The sequence below is a fragment of the Macaca thibetana genome, chromosome 5, assembly GCF_024542745.1.
Source record: "Macaca thibetana thibetana isolate TM-01 chromosome 5, ASM2454274v1, whole genome shotgun sequence".
Lineage (NCBI taxonomy): Eukaryota > Metazoa > Chordata > Mammalia > Primates > Cercopithecidae > Macaca > Macaca thibetana.
The window spans coordinates 128,225,623-128,246,123 of record NC_065582.1 but is presented as its reverse complement, the minus strand read 5'-3'; the positions used below and the strand labels follow the sequence as shown (position 1 = coordinate 128,246,123).

The 20,501-nt window shown below is 39.8% G+C and overlaps 1 protein-coding gene across 1 annotated transcript in view; it reads left to right on the top strand.

Annotated features, from left to right (window-relative positions):
- SCARB2 (scavenger receptor class B member 2) overlaps window positions 1-20,060 on the top strand; it is a 57,012-nt gene extending 36,952 nt beyond the window's left edge. The window contains exons 5-12 of the mRNA XM_050790859.1: window positions 1,966-2,057; window positions 2,587-2,706; window positions 4,180-4,349; window positions 8,524-8,642; window positions 10,330-10,403; window positions 12,530-12,581; window positions 15,422-15,580; window positions 17,049-20,060. Coding sequence (XP_050646816.1) covers window positions 1,966-2,057; window positions 2,587-2,706; window positions 4,180-4,349; window positions 8,524-8,642; window positions 10,330-10,403; window positions 12,530-12,581; window positions 15,422-15,580; window positions 17,049-17,087 — 825 coding nt within the window. The 3' untranslated portion in view covers window positions 17,088-20,060. The remainder of the gene's footprint in view (window positions 1-1,965; window positions 2,058-2,586; window positions 2,707-4,179; window positions 4,350-8,523; window positions 8,643-10,329; window positions 10,404-12,529; window positions 12,582-15,421; window positions 15,581-17,048) is intronic.
- The last annotated feature ends 441 nt before the right edge of the window (window positions 20,061-20,501 follow it).

Below are 20,501 nucleotides of genomic sequence, written 5' to 3'. Positions count from 1 at the left end.
TCCCAGTGGCTGCAGTCCATCAGCCAGATAGATCTTGTTGCTAATATCTCACCGTTTCTCAGATAATTTGCATTATATAACTTGCTTTTTTGTTTTTACATCATTGAATTCACCAGACTGATAGCTACACTATCTTATGTGGTTGTGAGGATTTCATGAGATGATTCGTGCAAAAATTTTAGACCAGAGCCAGGAATATTATACTCAACAATTGTTCACTCCTATTATTATAGAGGAGCTACTACCTGTGCTGTTTCTGAGAAATCATAGCTACATGCCCAGATAAAGAATTTTAGGAATATATAGTGTCTGTATGTGCCCTTAAGAAGTATAACTTGGAGAGAATATGCAATTGAAGAAACCTTAATTGAAAATAGGACTATATTAATACCACCTTCTTCCAGTGTAGCTATTCTGGTATAATTGGTCCTGGTCCTGGACTTAGGCGTTTAAATTTGTTATTATTGAGAAATAATTCACTTACTATAAAATTTACCATTTTAAAATGTATAATTCAGTAGTCCTTAGTATAATCACAAGGTTGTGCAACCACTACTGCTAATTCCAGAACATTTTCATTATCCCAAAAAAGACACTGCATACTCTCTTTGCAGTTACTCCTATTCCCGTCTTACTCTCGCAGGCCTTGTCAACCACTGTCTACTTTCTGGCTCTGTGAATTTGCATATTCTGGACATCTCATATAAATGGAATCATATAATATATGCCCTTCTGTGTCTCCTTTTTAAATGTAGTATAATGTTGTCAGGGTTCATCCATGTTCTAGCATGTATGAGTGTTCCATTCCTTTTTATAACTGAGGTGTATTCCGTTGTGTCGATATACCACATTTTGCTTATCCATTTATCAGTTGATGGACATTTGGGTTGTGTTCCTTCTTGGCTATTATTAGAAGTGCTGCTATGAATATTCATACAGGCTTTTGTATGAACATTGGGTATATACCTTGAAGTGGAATTCTCTTGAGTTATATACATAGGTGTGGAATTTTGGAGTCCTGTGAATTCTGTTTAATTTTTTTAGGAACCGACAAACTCTTTTCTGCAGTGATGGCAACATTTTTATATTCCTGCTAGCAATGTATAAAGGTTCCAATTTCTCCACATCCTCACCAACGCTTACTATTTTTTTTTTTTAATTGCCATCCTAGTGGGTGTGAAGTGGTATCTCATTGTGGTTTTGATTTGCAATTCCCTAATAACTAATGATGCTGAACATGTTTTTATGTGCTTTTTGGCCATTATTATATTTTCTTTTGGGAAATGTCTCTTCAAATCCTTTGCCCATTTTAAAATTGAGCTCCTACTTTTTAAAACCATAAAATAATAATATGGTTAATATAGTATTTAGCAAAATAGTCACTATTTTCTGGTCCTGGTTCAGTCTTGTGTAGCAGTTAGGCCCTAGTAGGACAGTTTCATGAAGATTAAATTTTTTAGTTACTGTATTAGTTAGGGTTGCCAGAGAAACTGAATCAAGAGGGTGTGTATATGGAGATGAGAAAGAGGGAGAGAAAGAAATTTATATTATGGAATTGGCTTATGTGATTATGGGAGCTGGTAAGTCTGAAATCCATAGGGCATGCCAGCAGCTGGAAACTCAGGTAAAAGTTGATGATGTGGTCTTGAGTTTGAAATCTGTAGGGCGGGCTGGAACCTGGAAATCCAGGCAGAATTTCACTCTTGCAGTCTTGGGGAGAATTCCTCCTCTAGGAAACCTCTGTTTTTGCTTGTAAGGCTTTGAACAGATTGGATGGGGCCCCGCCACTCATTGAGGGTAACTTCGCTTAAAGTTAACTGATTGTAGATACTAATCACACCTACAAAATACCTTCACCGCACCATCTGGGCTAGTGTTTGACCAAACAACTGAGCACCATAGGCTAGCCAAGTTGTCATCAAATTATCGCAGTTACTTTAAATGATCGTATTCACGTATTTTCAGAAAAATGGGACTAATGATGGAGACTATGTTTTTCTAACTGGAGAAGACAATTACCTTAACTTTACAAAGATTGTGGAATGGAATGGGAAAACGTAAGTCTAATGATTTATCAGTGGAGTTATTTTTTCAGTTTTCATTTAAACTACATATCTACTTCTACATTGTTTAAAAAATGTGTTTAAGCCTTTTTTGGATGAAAAATATAAAAACATGTAAACAGTCTTGTAATTATTATTCTACAAATCAAGGTGGTGGTAAAACATCTTACAGAGTAAATATTCATGATTTGTAGATTTATCATGGCCAGGCATGAATTACAGGCCAGTGAAACTTCCCACTCTTGCTTAGTAGTCATTGAGTGATGTGTAGTAGCTACAGCACAAATACTTTTCAGACCACCACATGTTTTGGGCTATTTGGCCATTGCCTCTATGAAAACTGATTTGGGGCCAGGGACCTACTTTTTCTCCCCCTTGATCTAATTAACACTGTTGTGTCTGTGTATGGAGAAGACACTGTGTGTAGATAGCTCCAGTTAAATCTTGCAAAGTCCTGTCTGTTTAAGAGAATCTAAACTCAAATGTGATCATCTTTACTCTTTCTTGCGCTTATCAATTATAGGTCACTTGACTGGTGGATAACAGACAAGTGCAATATGATTAATGGAACAGATGGAGATTCTTTTCACCCACTAATAACCAAAGATGAGGTCCTTTATGTCTTCCCATCTGATTTTTGCAGGTAAAAGCTTTAAAGATAAGTTCTTTTTTAAAAATAAGGTCTTTCACTGCAAGACCACTAAAAGCATGAGGAATATATGCAGACACACTTATTATGCATGGATATTTATGCTTAATCAGTGATACATGCTGATGGCACATCGAGACAGTATAGTGTACTGGTTCACAGCACAGACTCCTGACTGTTGGTTTGAATCTTAGCTGTACCACTTATAGCTGTGTGACCTTGGGCAAATTACTTAACCACTCTGTACCTCACTTTCCTCATTTGTAAAACAAAGATAGAAATTGTTAACTATGTTAGAAGTTATGAGGACAAATGAGTTAGTATTAGTAAAATACTTAGCCCAGGGCTTGTCACACAGTAACCAATATTAAGTGTTGGCTGTTAGTTACTATGATATGCTCTGTCAAGCTTAAATTGACCTGGCCTACTTCCAGTCAATAGGTTGTCTCTACATGGAAGCCAAATAGAGGATACTATTGTCCATATTTCAGGAGAGTGGTGTCCTCAGGGGAGACAGAGACGGAATGGAATCAAGAGCATTATGTAGATAGGTTTGGTTATATCCATAATACAATTTTTATTTGTCTAAGTGGCGGATACAAAGGTATTTGTTAGAATATTTTTTCTCTTTCTGGTGCCTAAAATATTTCATTAAAAAATGCTGTGGGGGTGGTTCGTGCAGTGAAACCACCTATGTTATTCATAACCTTGCGAGAGATGTATCAACAGCTCTGGTTCAGAGATGAAAAGTGAGGCCCAGAAGGCTATTCCGGCCAGCCTTCACAGGAGGGCCTGAGGCTCACTGGTGACTGTACATCGAAGTGGTCTGTGAGGCACTATGCAGTGTAAGCAGTGGTCATATTACACGGGACCATGTTTGAAATCAGTAAGAATGAAAGGCAGAATTACGTTGAACTCCATTTAAATAAATGACTGGGGCAAAACATGGAATCTGATTTTTTTTTTTTTTTTTTTGGTGGGGGGAAGGAATGAATATCAAAGTGTATATTCTAATAAAATATCTGCCCAGTGTAACACTTTTCAAGTGCCCCTACAAGGCCACAGCCATCGCTGCCTGTTCTACCTTAGCTTTGGCTCTGCCATGCCCTGGTTTTCCTGGCTTTGCTGGTGACCCGTCCGCACTGGCATGTGTCCATGCAGGTCTAGAGGCCTCTTATTTTTTATGTGAGTCTCCATTCTAAATGTTATCATCTTAATTTTCTACCACATATTGTTTTTTCTTGTTTGGATAATACCTCCATTGCTACCACTTAAACACCTTTCACTACAATTCATCTTCTGCTTTATTACACGTTGAGCTGACAGAATGCCTTCCAAACATTCTTTTCTACTTACCCTATGAGCTTCTGGCCACGTTGTACCTGAGAACTGTTGCTAACTTGTGAATTTGGGGCAGATTACAATGACCAGAGTCCACATTCACTTTTTATTCTTACATCCTAACAGGTCAGTGTATATTACTTTCAGTGACTATGAGAGTGTACAGGGACTGCCTGCCTTTCGCTATAAAGTTCCTGCAGAAATATTAGCTAATACGTCAGACAATGCTGGCTTCTGTATACCTGAGGGAAACTGCCTGGGCTCAGGAGTTCTGAATGTCAGCATCTGCAAGAATGGTAAGAACTCAAGAGAGGGGGTATGATAGGGGTGTCAAGAATGCAGAAGGATTGGAGTTCAACAAAGAATATGTAGCTGGGCATAGTGGCGCACACCTACACTACCAGCTACTAAGGATGCTGAGGTGGGATGATCACTTGAGCCCAGGAGTTCTCAAGTCCATCCTGGACAACATAGTGAGACCCCTATCTCTAAAAAACAAAACAAACAGAAAAGAATATGTTGTCAGCCCAATAGAAAGATCAGTTTCTTTCAAGAATAATGTTTCATAACATGGCTATTGAATGGTAAAAAAAAAATTATTGGCTTTTCTGTGATGCTTTTTATTTCTAGAATGCCATGTCGTGTTTTTTTTCTGGACAGTGGTTTAGAAGTCTTAACAGTAATAATAGCTCATGTTTACTAAGCACCTGATGTATGCCAGTCGCTGTCCTAAGTGCTTTACATATTTGCATGTATTAACTACATGCAAAACATTAACTGATTTGAATGTTCAAAACAATGCTGAGTCTGGGCACAGTGGCTCATGCCTGTGTTCCCAACGCTTTGAGAGGCTGAGGTGGGAGGATTGCTTGAGTCCAGGGGTTCAAGATCAGCCTGGGCAACATAGCAAGACCCCTGTCTCTACAAAAAAATAAAAAATAAAAAATTAGCTGGGTGTGGCGGCACACACCTGTAGTCACAGCTGCTCAGGAGGCTGAGGCAGAGAGATTGCTTGAGCCCAGGAGTTTGAGGTTGCAGTGTGCTATGATTGTGCTACTGCATGCCAGCCTGAGCAATAGAGTGATTCCGCACCTCCCGGCCAAAAACAGATGCTAAAAGAAAAAGTGGACAACTTGGTTTTAAGAAAGGGCATATCATGGCAAAGATTCTCAGTGATTTTGAAGCAGAGTTAGTTTTAAACCCTGACACAAATGTCCCAGTGTTTCTTAAGGTCAGAGCTACTCTGTTCCTTTCCGTGAATGAGGCAGAATTATCAGTGGCACAACTGACAAAACTATTCTCTTCATCTTGAAGAGTAGTTTTAATAGCCACAAGTTGCAGAATTATTCACAACGACCTTACAGATGGTAGATATTCAGTGGCCTGTTTTTATAAGTGGGGAAACGGGCTCAGAGAGGTAACACGATTTGGATGCGACTCCTCCCTCTGAGCAGATCTCTGGCGGAACTCAGGGTCTTCTCATATTTGCCCTGTGATTCCCTCTTTGGCTATAATTCCTCTCTAAAGTTTCTCTGGAGAGCTCTCTCTGTAGTCCCTTTCTCCTGAATAAAGTAATGTGCTCACTTTTGCTCCCGTATTAACGCGTTTTAAAATCTCCTTTCAGGCCTGGCATGGTGGTGTGTGCCTGTAGACTCAGCTACTCAGGAGGCTATGATGGATGAGTTGCTTGAGTCCGGTTTGATTCTAGCCTGGGCAACATAGCGAGACTCCATCTTTTAAAAAAGAAAACAAAAAAGAATAAGATATCATTTTGGAATAAGTCTGAGGTCAGCAGTATACCTCCTGATCCTTGTCTGAGAGGGCAGTGACCCCCACACCTGGCCTGACATCAGAATTATCTGAAGAGTTATTAAAATATGTTGGTGAGGCACAGTGGATCATGCCTGTAATCCTAAGCCTTTAGGAGGCTGAAGCAGGAGGCGCACCTGAGGCCAGGAGTTTAGACCTGCTGGGCAACAGGGAGACCCCATCTGAACAAAAAATTTAAAAATTAGCTGGTCATAGCTCAGCATACACCTATAGTCCCAGATACTCAGGAGGCTGAGGCTGGAGGGTCGCTTGAGCCCAGGAATTCAAGGCTGCAGTGAGCTATGATTGCAACATTGCACTCCAGCCTGGGCAACAGAGTATCCAAAAAAAATTTATATATATATATATACACACACATATATATATATAAAATATATATGTTACATATGTATTATAGTGTATATATTATATTGTGTATATATTATATATAGTCTATGTATTATATAGTATATATATAATATACAACTGACAAAAGTATTTTCTTCATCTTGAAGACTAGGTTTAACAGCCGCGTGTGTGTGTATATATATTTATGTATGTATATGTTAATATATTTCTTAATATATGAATGTATTAAATTATATAGTTATATAAATATGCATATATCTGCATATACATATATTTGCTATATTTTAATATACTAGGTATGTATATAATATATAGGTATACACACATGTGCACAAGCATGCACACACACGTATGTCCTAGGGTCCCATGTTGAACATACCAGGGCCCCAGAATCTACACTTTTAACAAGTGATTTCAATAAACATGGCGTCTAGGTATTTGGGGACCATTGTGCGAGGGAACATGGTGCCCTTTACCTGGAGATAAAGACCAAGGGTGCATGGGGACATGTTCCTGGTTGTGATCTCCCCCATTGCCTTACTGGTGAATAGTCCTGAAACAGTGTCCCTGCCCCCTCATCTGGTGTGCATCTGGCTCAAAGCAAAAATGTAGATATATTTTCTCTTGCCGTTTTTATTAAATTCTATTTCCTCAAGAAGCTGATGCCAGAATCAACAGAAATATTCTACTTTACACATTTAAACTTCTTGCTACAATCCTTTTCCTCTGTTATATATTCCCAAATTGGGACTGCGGTGAAACTCTCCAGGATCATCCTCCAGTGTTTTGAATTCTACAGGGGAACATTTTGGATAGCAGGATGAGTGAGTGTTCTGGAGTCAGGCAGATCTGGGTTTGAATCCTATTCTATTTGTTGGCAAATTGGCCAAAGTTTATTAAGGAGGGTTCCAGACATCAGTTTTCTCATTAATAAAATGGAGGTGGTTATAGCTTCTTGAGGTTGTGTGAGAGTTAGAAATAATGTATGTAAAACACTCAGGACAGTGGTCCTTAATAAGCCATCAACAGATTTTAAAAATACATTTTCGAGGTCATTATAGGTCACAAAGAAGGAAGTCATGATTTTCTGGAACTGTTCAGCAGTAAACAGCAAAATGCATGTGCACGTGTGATGTGTTCCTTGAGCCATGGGCTGGTGGATATGTAAGCAAATTTAAATAACTTGCCGATAAGCTCCTTTCTCCAAAAATATATTGCCCTGGCAGCAATTATTGGGTCCCTCTCTTCTTTTCAATAGCCAGATCTAGAATAGGTTTCCTTAGTACCTTGTTTCCCTATTTGGTTTTATATATATATATATATATATATATATAAACATTAAATTTATAACATAAGCACTTATTTGGTTCTTAAAATGAATAGGAAAGGAAAAAAACCCAGAATCTTTGTGATCTGGTTAGAGGCTGGGTGTATAGCACAACCACAACCAGGCTAACTCTTAAAAAATTATATAAGCCAGGTGTGGTGGCTCAAGCCTGTAATCTCAGCACTTTGGAAGGCTGAGGTGGGCAGATCACTTGAGGTAAGGAGTTTGAGACCAGCCTGGCCAACATGGCGAAACACTGTCTCTACTAAAAATACAAAAAAATTATCTGGGTGTGGTGGCGCATGCCTGTAGTCCCAGCTACTTGGGAGGCTGACGCAGGAGAATCACTTGAACCCGGGAGGCAGAGGTTGCAGTGAGCTGAGATTGTGCCTATCTTTGGTTAAAAAAAAAAAAAGAAAAAAAAACCCACCACAATTTTTTTTTTTAATTTTAGAAATAACAAGAAATAAAAAGCCCACTTACTCCTAGAGAATTGTAGTTGAAACTAGTGCTTTGAGGTACAATACCCCTCATTCACTTAGTATTCTGCCTTCATAACCTGATGGCTAGCTGTCCCTGGGTAAATTTTGTAACTTTTGTGAACCTCACTTTCTTCAAATGCAAAGTGAGGCTAATAGTTCTAACTTCATTGGGCTGTTGGGAGCATTAATTAAAATAATGTATATGAAGCACTTTAACTTCTGTAAATATATGTTGAAGAATAAATAATTCAGCCTGAACTTCAGTATATAATGAGGAATAAAAAATTGGGGGTAAATGAGATGTCAGAAAATGAAGTATAAATCCTGAACTAGGAGGTAAAGAATGGTGTTTTAGCCTGCCCAAGTTAATTTATATGTAGCTTTTAAATTTTTCTTTAGGAACCAGGCTGTGGCCAGGAACTTTTATATTCAGCTTAGATTTTAAGAACAGCATCATTCATTTCTGTTTTCCTTCAAACGCAGGTGCACCCATCATTATGTCTTTCCCACACTTTTACCAAGCAGATGAGAGGTTTGTTTCTGCCATAGAAGGCATGCACCCAAATAAGGAAGACCATGAGACATTTGTGGACATTAATCCTGTGAGTACATATTTCCTCCTGGTAAAAGAGCATATGTTTTATTCTGTCTATACAGTGTTCACCAGTTTAGTCCTGAGCCTTCTTTAAAAACATCCTTACTTTCATATACATATTCAAGTGGGAGAAATTCACCTTAGTGCTAGTGGAGGCAGTGTCTCCTAGCCCTATAATTAGAAGGCTGAATTGTGTGGATTGAATAGCAGAAACACGAGCAAACCTGCCTTTAACAAAAAGCAACAGTGAAAACTCAGTTATTGGAAACTACTGAGATTGGACCCATGTAACCCGGTCAATCTTCTGTTGCTAGCCTTGGACCTCAACATATATTTATTTGTCCCCTTGGGACACAGATCAAAAAAGTTAAAGATGTCCCTTTGCTTCCTCACTGCCAGGAGTATTTTGGTTGAAATATGAATATGTATATTAACCTCAGGCACTTTTGGCAAACTTTTTTCTACAGGTTATTTGAGAGTTTATTATCTTATTAATTATAAAGGTATCAGATATACATAGAGGAGACATACATATATGTGTGTGTGTGTGTGTGTGTGTGTGTGTATAATACACATTTAATCCTGTATTCATAGAGGAGAAAAACAAAAACCATGCTAACCATGTCTTCATTTTTGGAATTTGAACATTATAGACCAATAAAAAAAAAGCAAGAACATTCTTTTAGCACAGTATTTTATGGGTACTTCACACTCTTAGCTACATACATTGCATTTGTATCTGAGAAGCCATTGATCTTATGCTCTGGTGAATAAGATCGTGTGTGGTTTTCTCCCTTTTCTCTCTTAGCCATCAGCTGATCAGTTCCCTTGGATCAGCCAAACTGTTAGCAGTGCTTGTCACCAAGGGATGAATGCAGTCTTTTTTTTTTTTTTTTTTTTGAGACGGAGTCTCGCTCTGTCGCCCAGGCTGGAGTGCAGTGGCGCAATCTCGGCTCACTGCAAGCTCCGCCTCCCGGGTTCACGCCATTCTCCTGCCTCAGCCTCCCGAGTAGCTGGGACTACAGGCGCCCACAACCGCGCCCGGCTAATTTTTTGTATTTTTAGTAGAGATGGGGTTTCACCGTGGTCTCGATCTCCTGACCTTGTGATCCGCCCGCCTCAGCCTCCCAAAGTGCTGGGATTACAGGCGTGAGCCACTGCGCCCGGCCGAATGCAGTCTTATAACCTTAGTGCAAAGATGGAGCTGCCCTAAGGAAGACAAGTGCTGCAGTTGTCCCCCATGGCTGTGCTAGGTGGGCCCTATACTTGGATGCCACTCTCTGGCAGTGACCACCACCCTCTGCTTAGCTCTCTGGACAACTGCCTGGAAATCCAGACGTGACAGGCTATCTTTTGGGTCTCCTTCCTGTTGGAGTCCTTCTGAGGCTGTGCTACTCAGAGTGGCAGCATCCTGGGAGCTTGTTAGAAATGGCCAGTCTACTGAATCAGAGCCTACATTTTAACAGGATTCCCAAGGACCCACATTCATACTCATGTTTGAGACACATTGGTGTACCAGCCACCTAATACATGGTTCTCATTCTGTTCTGGGGATCACTTTTACTTGTTTCCACTCTAACACATGGTAATGGTCACCTTGTTTATCAGGACTACACAGAAATGGTGCTCTATTGAAAAAGTTGTTTGCAGTTTAATAAATCCTAATGTTTCCTTTTCACTTCTCTGATTTGCAGTTGACTGGAATAATCCTAAAAGCAGCCAAGAGGTTCCAAATCAACATTTATGTCAAAAAATTAGATGACTTTGTGTAAGTTTTGTTTCTTTCTATGGAGGAGACAGCAGTTTTGCTCCATTGCCCTTCTGGTGGGGTTGATGGCAGGAGGACTACAGCCTACTTCACCTAAGTCTGCTCACCCCTGCCCTTCAGGGATGGGGCAGGATCAGCATTTTCATGGGTGCCTTGGTCTTGGAATTTACTTGTTGTATTTAATCATACAGTTACAGAGTGCTTCCCATGGATCAGGTATTATTCTTAGCACCTCATGTAGATTCACATATAACCTTGTATTGTCCCCATTTTACAGATGAGGAAACAGAAGCAGAGCGTTTAGGTAACTTGCTAGAGGCCACACAGCCTTACTGTCTAGTCAACTTTTACCCACTCCACTAAGCCTTTCTCTCATGCACCTTGACTCTCTTGGTGTATTAGGCTGTTCTTGTGTTGCTATAAAGAAATACCTGGCCGGGCGCAGTGGCTCACGCCTGTAATCCCAGCACTTTAGGAGGCCAAGGTGGGTGGATCACGAGGTCAGGAGATCGAGACCATCCTGGCCAACATGGTGAAACCCCGTCTCTACTAAAAATTCAAAAATTAGCTGAGCATGGTGGTGGGTGCCTGTAATCCGAGCTATTTGAGAGGCTGAGGCAGGAGAATCGCTTGAACCAGGGAATCAGAGGTTGCAGTGAGCTGAGATAGTGCCACTGCACTCCAGTCTGGTGACGGAGCAAGACTCTGTCTCAGGAAAAAAAAAAAAAAAAGAAAGAGAGAGAGAGGGAGGGAGGGAAGGAAGTGGGGGAAGGAAAGGAAGGAAGGAAGGAAAGACCTGAGATTGGTTAATTTATAAAGAGATTTAATTGGCTCACAGTTCCGTAGGCTGTACAGGAAGCATGGTGCTGGCCATCGGCTCAGTTTCTAGGGATGCCTCAGGGAGCTTTTGCTCATGACGGAAGATGAAGCAGGAACAAGGTACATCACATGGGGTGAGCAGGAGCAAGAGAAAGAGGAGGGGAGGTGCAACACACTTTTAAATACCAGATCTCATGAGAACTCACTGTCACAAGGACAGCACCAAGGGAATTGTGCTAAACCATTCATGAGAAATCCACCGCCATGATCCAACCACTGCCCACCAAGCCCCATCTCCAACACTGGGGATTACATTTCACCCTGAGATTTGGGGGAAGAAGTATCCAAACTCTATCACTCAGAGACTTGAGACAGAGTCTCTTCCTCTTCCCCTCTCTCTGTTCCCACTGGTCCCACTTGGGGCCAACCATAACTCTCATTTGTATAGTTATAATCTCTTGAGTCTAGCCTTACCTCCCCATGCTGCAACTTAATTTGAATTCCAAAGTATAATCTCCTGCTCAGATTTTTCAATGGGAATTTTTTAGGAATGAAATAAACAGGATGCAAAACTATGCATAATTATCTATCTATAAAACTTGACTTGTTTACCTCATTGAATTTGCCAGATTTAATACCAGGTGTCATGGCTTTTTCTAAGAAGTAGATGTGGTTTACAAGAATGCATTTTGTCATCTGTGTGTGTATTTCTGAGGCAGTATAATTTAGTAGTTAAGAGCTGGAACCTTAGAATCAAAGTGGAATTACATTTCTGGCTCCATCACTTACTTGTAGTGATCCTAGGCAAATTATGTAGCCTTTCTGAGTCAGAATTTTCTCATCTGTAAACCTAGGACAGTAATACCTACTGCATGTTACTACTGTAGGAATTGAGTGAGATAATATCCCAAAAACACCTGGCACAGAGCTGGTATGTGGTACGTGCTCAGTTGGCTCTTGTTGCAAAGACGGTACTTCAGTGGCCTAGTTACAAAACACTCTGAGGAGTGACAGCTTTGTTCTGTCAACTGGAGCCTTCTCTGATGACTCTAAGGAGAATAGTAATCATTTTAAGGAATCTGCCTTCAGTATCTTGTGTTTTGATAAACGTACAGCACTTGAATTGCTAGACAGACTGGAATCTAACTTGTGGTGTATATGTTTGCAAAGATAACTAAGAAATCAGTAAATTCTGGGTAATTTAAGAAATAAGTGTACTGGAATCTTCATATAAATGTGTCTGTCCAGGAAAGTGTGCCATTGTGATGAGGATGTCTCTGAAACAATCTCATCCTTTATCTTTGTAGTGAAACGGGAGACATTCGAACCATGGTTTTCCCAGTGATGTACCTCAATGAGGTAAGTCCTGAGACAGAGGGAGCCACGGGTGTTTTCAGACTCAGAAAAAATCCATTATGATGTCTACTGTTGTAGTTATGTGTAAGTTATGACAAAAAGGCAAAAGATTTTTAAAACCTGTTATTCCTCTGAAATTTTCACTTAAATGTTCACATGAATCTGCCTGTGTCTGAGAGCTGATTTGGAGAAATGACGGAAAGAAATTTTCCTTCTCAAGAATACTATTTGGGCAAAACTCCCTTTTGGGGAGCTGCTCATGTAAGAAACAAAAACAGGAAAATGAGCCATTGGCAGGCATTGTTGAAGCAGGGAAATAGCTCACACTCAGATAGATGCCAGCTAGACCTTTGTCTCCTCCTCCTTTGAAACCATGCTGGTTTAAGACACTTGTGGTAAATTCTTTTCTGAATCACATATCACGTTTACTGTAGTTATATCTCCTCAGTTTCTCCTGCTTCCACCCAGCTTGAGGAAAAAAACACAGGTTTTTTTCTTCAACGAATTCTTGACTGGCAAATTTCTACTTTTTATTGTTTTTCTATTTCCTAAAAATACTTACTGTTTGTAGAATATCAATAGAGATTAGCAAGAAAAAGAAAAATTAAAATCACTATTCACAAAATCTGTGTCAGCCTGATAATATTGTTTCTATTTTATTTTACTCAATGTGTTGTACAGTTTTTTCCAATAACAACTTTAAAAGGTAATCTAACGTTTTACATTTTATAAAACGTGTGCTCTTTATAGAACTCTTAGAAATTTTTTTAAAAATTGATTTAAAAAGTAAATTACTGCTAAGTCCCTCTCTCTCAGAGACAGGTGCCGTTCAGATGTCAACTCCTGATATTTTCGTGTTCTTGCTATTACATAGCTGAAATCATATGATAGATACAATTTTATATCTTTCTTTCTTCATTTAGCATTATATTGGTATTCACATTTACAAACTTAAGGGTTTGTGATTACAATTCTAAGATGAGGTTTTTATTGTTTCATAGGAAAAATTCAGGCAATATTTACCAATTCATAGGATCTCTTTGCAATTGCTCCTGGATCATCCATGTTCCTGTTTGTGGGCAGGGGCATGAAAGTAGGTCTTTTTGAATATGCAGAAGGGCCCTTTTCTGCCAGTTTCTGTTAAGTTGTGGCATATTTGAAGTCCTTCCACCCCCAACTTCTACTTCGCTTTTTTGTGAAAGACTAGATTAAGTCCAGGTGTGTGGAGTGGAACCTTGTATTTTTGCTGCCTCCTAGGAACAGCTTGATTATTCTCTTCTCTAGAAAAATAAAATATTAGACCTGGAAGTGACCTTGGAGACTGTTGCCGCACCACCTTTTTACCGAGGAGGAAACTCTAGCCAGTTATTGGAAAAACTGTCTTAGAACCCAATCCCCTGACTCGGTCCAGTGAAAAAAATTTCTTTTTTTTTTTTTTTTTTTTTTTTTTTTTTTGAGACAGGGTCTCACACCCTGTGCAGTGGTGCAATTTCGGCGCCTGGGCTCAAGTGATCCTCCCACCTCTGCCTTCCAAGTAGCTGGAACTACAGGTGTGTGCCACCATGGCTGGCTAAATTTTTTTTTTTTTTTTTTTTCCTGAGATGGAGTCTAGCTCTGTTACCCAGGCTGGAGGGCAGTGGCCCAATCTCAGCTCACTGCAACCTCTGCCTCCTGGGTTCAAGTGATTCTCATGCCTCAGCCTCCCAAGTAGCTGGGACTAAGGTGCCCACCACCACACCTGACTAAGTTTTGTATTTTTAGCAGTGATGAGGTTTCATCATGTTGAAACTCATGACCTCAAGTGATCTGCCCACCTCGGCCTCCCAAAGTGCTGGGATTACAGGCATGAGCCACCATGCCCAGCCCCGGCTAATTTTTGTATTTTTGTAGAGAGGTGGTTTCACCACATTGCTCAGGCTGGTATCAAACTCTTGAGCTCAAGCAGTCTGCTTGCCTTGGCCTCCCCAAAGTGCTGGGATTACAGGCGTGTGCAACTATGCCAGGCCTCCAATGCAAATTAAGCGTAAACTAGGCCAGAATTGTTGCTCATAATTTCTATGGAATTAAGCTCTTCAGATACCTCACTCATTACACTAGGTGGTAATTCCTCTGCTCTGCATACACTAAGTGTTATTCTAGTACATTTCCTACTATCAACAGTCTCTGGAATTCTGGTTAGCCCACAACTTCGCTGAGCACTTTCTGTAGAGGGCTGTGGTCCTGATTACTATAGATGTAACCAAGAAAGAAATTATACTTTCCACATACCATTTTTGGAGTGTTTATTTATTCATTTAATCAGCCAGCATTAATCAAGCACCTACTGTGTGCTGGGTGCTATACCCAGTGTGGAGGTGACTGAGGTTAAGTCTTGCCTTCAGGGTCTTCACAGTCATTGTAAGATAGACAGTTACAATGCAGAGTGCAAGGACAATGATGGAGGTAGAGAGTGAGATGGAAACTTAGGGAAGAGGCCTTTGACTAGGCCTGAGGTAGCCAGAGAAAACTTTTGGAAGGAAGTGATGCTGAGCTGATTTTTAAGGATGAATTGGAATTATCTGACATAAAACAAAAGATGTTACTGTCTCAGTATTTCTGAATACATTTTACCTCCTTTTTCCAATCTATTTTAAGAGTAAAAAGATGTCTTCAGGAGAAGACAAGATATTAATGAATAAATGTCCCTTCTGATTACTCTGACTTATAAATGGATTTTCAGTATATTTGGTTTGCTAAGAGGAGGAGATTCCCAAATTGTATTAAATAAAGGAAAGATATAGCAAAAAAAGGTTACACACTGGATGTTTAGTCATCAAGGGAATACTATTTTCTTGCCTCTCCAGAGTGTTCTCATTGATAAAGAGACGGCGAGTCGACTGAAGTCTGTGATTAACACTACTTTGATTATCACCAACATACCCTACATCATCATGGCACTGGGTGTGTTCTTCGGTTTGGTTTTTACCTGGCTTGCATGCAAAGGACAGGGATCCATGGATGAGGTGAGAACTGGCTGAAGGAACTTCTTCCTTATTGGATAACTTTACCTGAGGAATTCAACTGTACTTCACTGAAGGGCTGTCAGCTGGCTTATTAGGATGAATTCTGGGATTTTGTGCTGGGCATAGTGATTTCATTCTTATTTTACTGTTGGACCAAATGGGAAGCAAAGGAAGTATGTCAAAGAAAGTGGAGGGATAGAATGTACCATCTAGTATTTGGGGAATAGAATCTCTTTGGATATATCCTCTGGGAGTTAACTTTACGTCTTTGAAAACAATAACCTGAAAGAAAAGGAAGAATATATAACAGTTACACATCTGATCTTTGGTGTCAGACTGCCTGAGTTCAAATCCCAGTTCTGCCACTTAATAGCTATACGACCCTAGAAACTGTGCTTGAATTTCTTCATCTGTAAAATGGGATAATAAAAGCCTCCCTTATGAGTTTTTCATGAGGATTAGATGATATAGTAGACATAAAGGACTTGGCCCAGTGTTAGCATATAGTAAGAGCTCAATAAAGGATTAAGTATTATTAAATATGATAAAACAGCTCCAAGATTATAGAGCAAGGCAGGCAGGGCCCTGCTTGGAAAGAATCCCTGATGTATTCGAAGATACCTATGATTTAGGTATCACTGCATAATAAATGATTGGAACATGGGCATACTTTCCTGGAAGGCTAGGATAAAGAGTTGGGTTGGCCTCTCCAGTGACCAGCAGCCCAACCAGGAACCTGAATACCTCCAATGAGCCTTTTCTGTAGAAGCCCTTCTTAAATTTTCTGCAACTTCCTTTTTTACAACAGAGGCCTTTTTTTCCTCCAGTTTCCTCAACTAAGTGTCCGAGGCAAATGTGAAGTAGAAAATAAATAAGTGAAACCATCTGAGTAAAATTAGCTGAATTTCCCTGACTTCCATATTCTTCCATTATTTCTCTGATCCCATGGCAGTCACTTTAGCTTGAATTAGCTGTGAGGCAAACTATTTTGCCATTTCTATGTGTGGATCTTCCAGTCTGACTTTGTACAGTCACTGAAATTGTCTTAAGCACAAATGAAACCTCATGGAAATGTTAATTACTGCTCCTATAATTAACCTTCCTCATATATTCAACAAGCAAGCAATTATTGAGAACTACTATCTCTGAGACACTACTCCTTAGTAGGTTTCAAACCAGGAAGCAGGCAAATTCCATAGAGTCTAAGTTTTATAATCCAGATCAGCACAGAGAAGGGTACTGCTCTGGTATTGAGGGTGAGAGTGGTCAGAAAAGGCCTCCTGAAAAGGTTAGGCCTGAATCTTCAAGAACAAGCAGTAGTCCAATAGGGAAGGTAAGGGGGATGAGCCACCTTCCTATAGGTCTCTCCTCCTTCCATGCCCCCACTCCTCACCCAAACTTTTCACACCGGGGAGAAGTTTCTGACAGGAACACCTAACTTCTTTGTCTTCTCTCTTCTGTGTTTCAGGGAACAGCGGATGAAAGAGCACCCCTCATTCGAACCTAAACATTGCCTTTGCTTGGTGAAGAAACCATGTGAGCTGTCCTGACCTGGACCATGATGTGGGGAAACCCTCCACCTCCTCGCAGGCTTGTTGCCTGTTGAAAGAAGGGAAAAGACACGGCGCTGGCAAGTGATAGGAACATTCTGGCCAGAGGTTAAAGAGCAGGCTGACATGGCTGGCCATTAAGCTTTATAAAATCATGTGGGCTCTGAAATTGTTTTTTTATGTGTCTAGCAAGTATTTAATAAACCCATGTATAGTAATTTTGTTGTTGTTGGGTGCTGGTAGCTCCAGAATTTTGTGACCACTGTTGTGGGTAAAATGTCTCTGCATCACTTGTTAATGCTACTTGGTCTAACTTTATTCAGTATGCTTCATTCACCGAACTTTGTGCTCAAAATGCGTATATACCATTTTATGTTGTATTCCATCATTTCACTTGCAAAACAGAAGTAAATAAGAGTTCGGGACCCAGGGTAAAATGGTAGCTTCATCCAGTATATCATTCAAATGCATCTGATTTCTAAAATATTACATATTACATTTTATGTTGATCTTCAGTTCATAATTCCTCCAGGAAAACTCAGTCTTCCAACTACAATAAAATACTGGGTAGAATCAAATAGGAAAGGGGTTGGGTGGGGCAGTACCCATGAGTTGATAGTGATAAGCTTCTAAGGATTTTTAACTTGTACTTTTGTGAACGAAGAGAATGCATAAATAATGTCGGTGAGGATAAGTACAGATATTTCATGTAGAGTAGAATTAAATGCTAGTTATGATGCTTGTGGATAGTTAACTGTTATTTTTTTAGTCAAAATGATCGTGCTGTGAAAAGATGCTCCTGAATGTAATGAGTAACTGATTTTTCTTCCTGAGTCACCCTTGCCAAATATGATACTGTATGAATTAATCTAATATTGAGTGATTATTTGTAAAATTATGAATATGGGAAATCCATTTATCTACAGCCTAAGTTACACATAAGTTTCAGAAAGTCTGATTAGACTAAAGAGACATTTCTTCTGGGAAAGCCTTCTTGGTAATTTTGAAATTCTTTTTACAAGTTCTTTCCTCAGATTCAGTTCTTTCCAGTGTTTTGTAGCTCACAGTCACTCACTGAATAGAAAAACATGTGCCCTACACTTCCTGTGACAATCATTTTGCTGACAGAATGATGGATGTTTAAAATATTGCACAAAGTACTTTAAAGAAAGGTCTGTTAGGACCAGAAGCAGAGACACCACTTTTCAAAGGACTTCTTGGTTTCAGCATAACCAAAGGCAGGGAATTGGGAACCACCATATGTCACAGTGTTCAGAATTCAAGCATATTTAAGGGCATTTTCTTTGATTCTCAAAGTTCACCATTCATTTTGAATTAAGAAGCCTATGCATTTAGCTGACAAAGTGCTTACAGAATTTCTTAACAACTGAACCACTCGAAAAGATTTTTTTTGTTTAAAACTAGATTTCAATGTAAGCAAATGAAGAAAAAATATATAGATTCCATTTCCATAGCTTCTTATCCCTGTATTGAGGTAATAAATTGTTTTACTGACAATTTTTCCTTTTTCTACACTAAAACAATATGTGGTATGTTTCCCCTCTTGAAGAGGCAATTCATTAAACTCTCAACTTTTCTATAGAATCAAGATAGAAACTTTAGATACTCCAACTCACCAAAATGTAAAAAAACTAAGAAAAATATTGGGTCTGCAATAATGCTAAATATCTAGATTTTTAGAATTTATAAATATTTAACTAGATAATTGGGCATGTCTTATTTATGCATGTACTTATCCATACTAATAAAATGGACACGCTAGTGCATACTTATTGGCTTAGTCCTATTATCAGGATAGAATCATCTGTGAGGATATTTTAAATACTGTAAATGATAACAGTTAATGATATACACATTTAGACTGAGTTACACACTGGCAGGGAGACCAAAAACATATTACTTCCATACTTGTGTCATGATTCTTTTTTTTGAGACAGTCTCACTCTGTCACCCAGGCTGGAGTGCAGTGGGGTGATCTCACCTCACAGCAACCTCTGCCTCCCGGGTTCAAGCAATTCTTCTGCCTCAGCCTCCCAAGTAGCTGGGACTACAGGCACGTGCCACCACGCCCAGCTAAATTTTGTATTTTTAGTGGAGACGGGGTTTCACCATGTTGGCCAGGATGGTCTCGATCTCCTGACCTTGCTAGCCACACGCCTCAGCCTCCCAAAGTGCTGGGATTACAGGTGTGAGCCACTGCCCCTGGCCTGTGTCATGATTCTTAATAGTTACTTGGTTAAAATCACATTTGATACTATCCTTCTGAAAAGTCTGAGACAGACGTACAAACTACAGTCAAAATTATAGCTTAAGAGGAATGAATGCACCTATTAGGCTTTAAGTTAAAGATAAATTATTTCTCATGCTTATTCTCTTGCGGCAGTTATCTTAGAAAGACCCTCAAAGGCTTTGTGATTGTAAGCACTGTCATGATCACAGAATGCAAGCTTCTGGTACCATGATCCTCAACTTAGGAAGAAACCAAGACAGAGAGCTTAACTCACTTCTCTCAGGGAAAATTAGGAGTTGAGCACAGGACAGGAGATGGGCTTTGCCACTTTTAGCTCCAGGCTTTTCCAACCAGATTTTATTTCCTTATGTTCTAGAAAGATCACTAATGGTCAAGTGGAACAAGCACTACACGACTAACCCCTATTGGGGTTTTTAACTTAAGGGAGGCTAATTTTTAATTTAAATTGCTTGAGATATGAGTTCTGCAAAAGGTGGTCCGTATCCTTGGCCCTCTGGGCATTATCACTAAATTGCTTGTGCCTGTTAATGAGAATACTGACCAGAATGCTCTTCATGTAGCTCATACAGTTGGTTCACTTCATGCGGTTCTTGACGTGTTTATTTCTACCCTTAATGCAATGAAATGTTTCACTAATAAAAAACCACTTTATATAAAATTGCACTAGAAGTTATATGTCATTGGATGTCCTGTTGTTTATGGAGTTTCACTGGAAAGATGTTCCTTGACAGAGGCAGCCCTGAGTCACACACTTGGACCATGTCTGATTTCAGCTTCACTGTAGTGGACGGTTACAATCAGCCTGACAAGTTCCACTCCAAGCAGTCCCACACTCTGCTTTTCTGTCTTGAGTCTTTCTCAAGAGCCCTTGAGAAAGTATCAGGGAGTTAATAACCCAAGGCAACCCTCAACTAAATGGGGCAGGAGTCAGTCAGCTGATAGATGTTTCAATCCTCAGAGGACCAATTCTCAGGCTTATTCCACATGGGTCCTCAATTAGGGTTGCCCACAGTGGTAACTACTTTCCGTTAGTGTTTCTTTGTTCCCTGTCTTAATCGCCCAGCCCTTCAATGCTGCTTCCCAAATCATCCACCTGTCC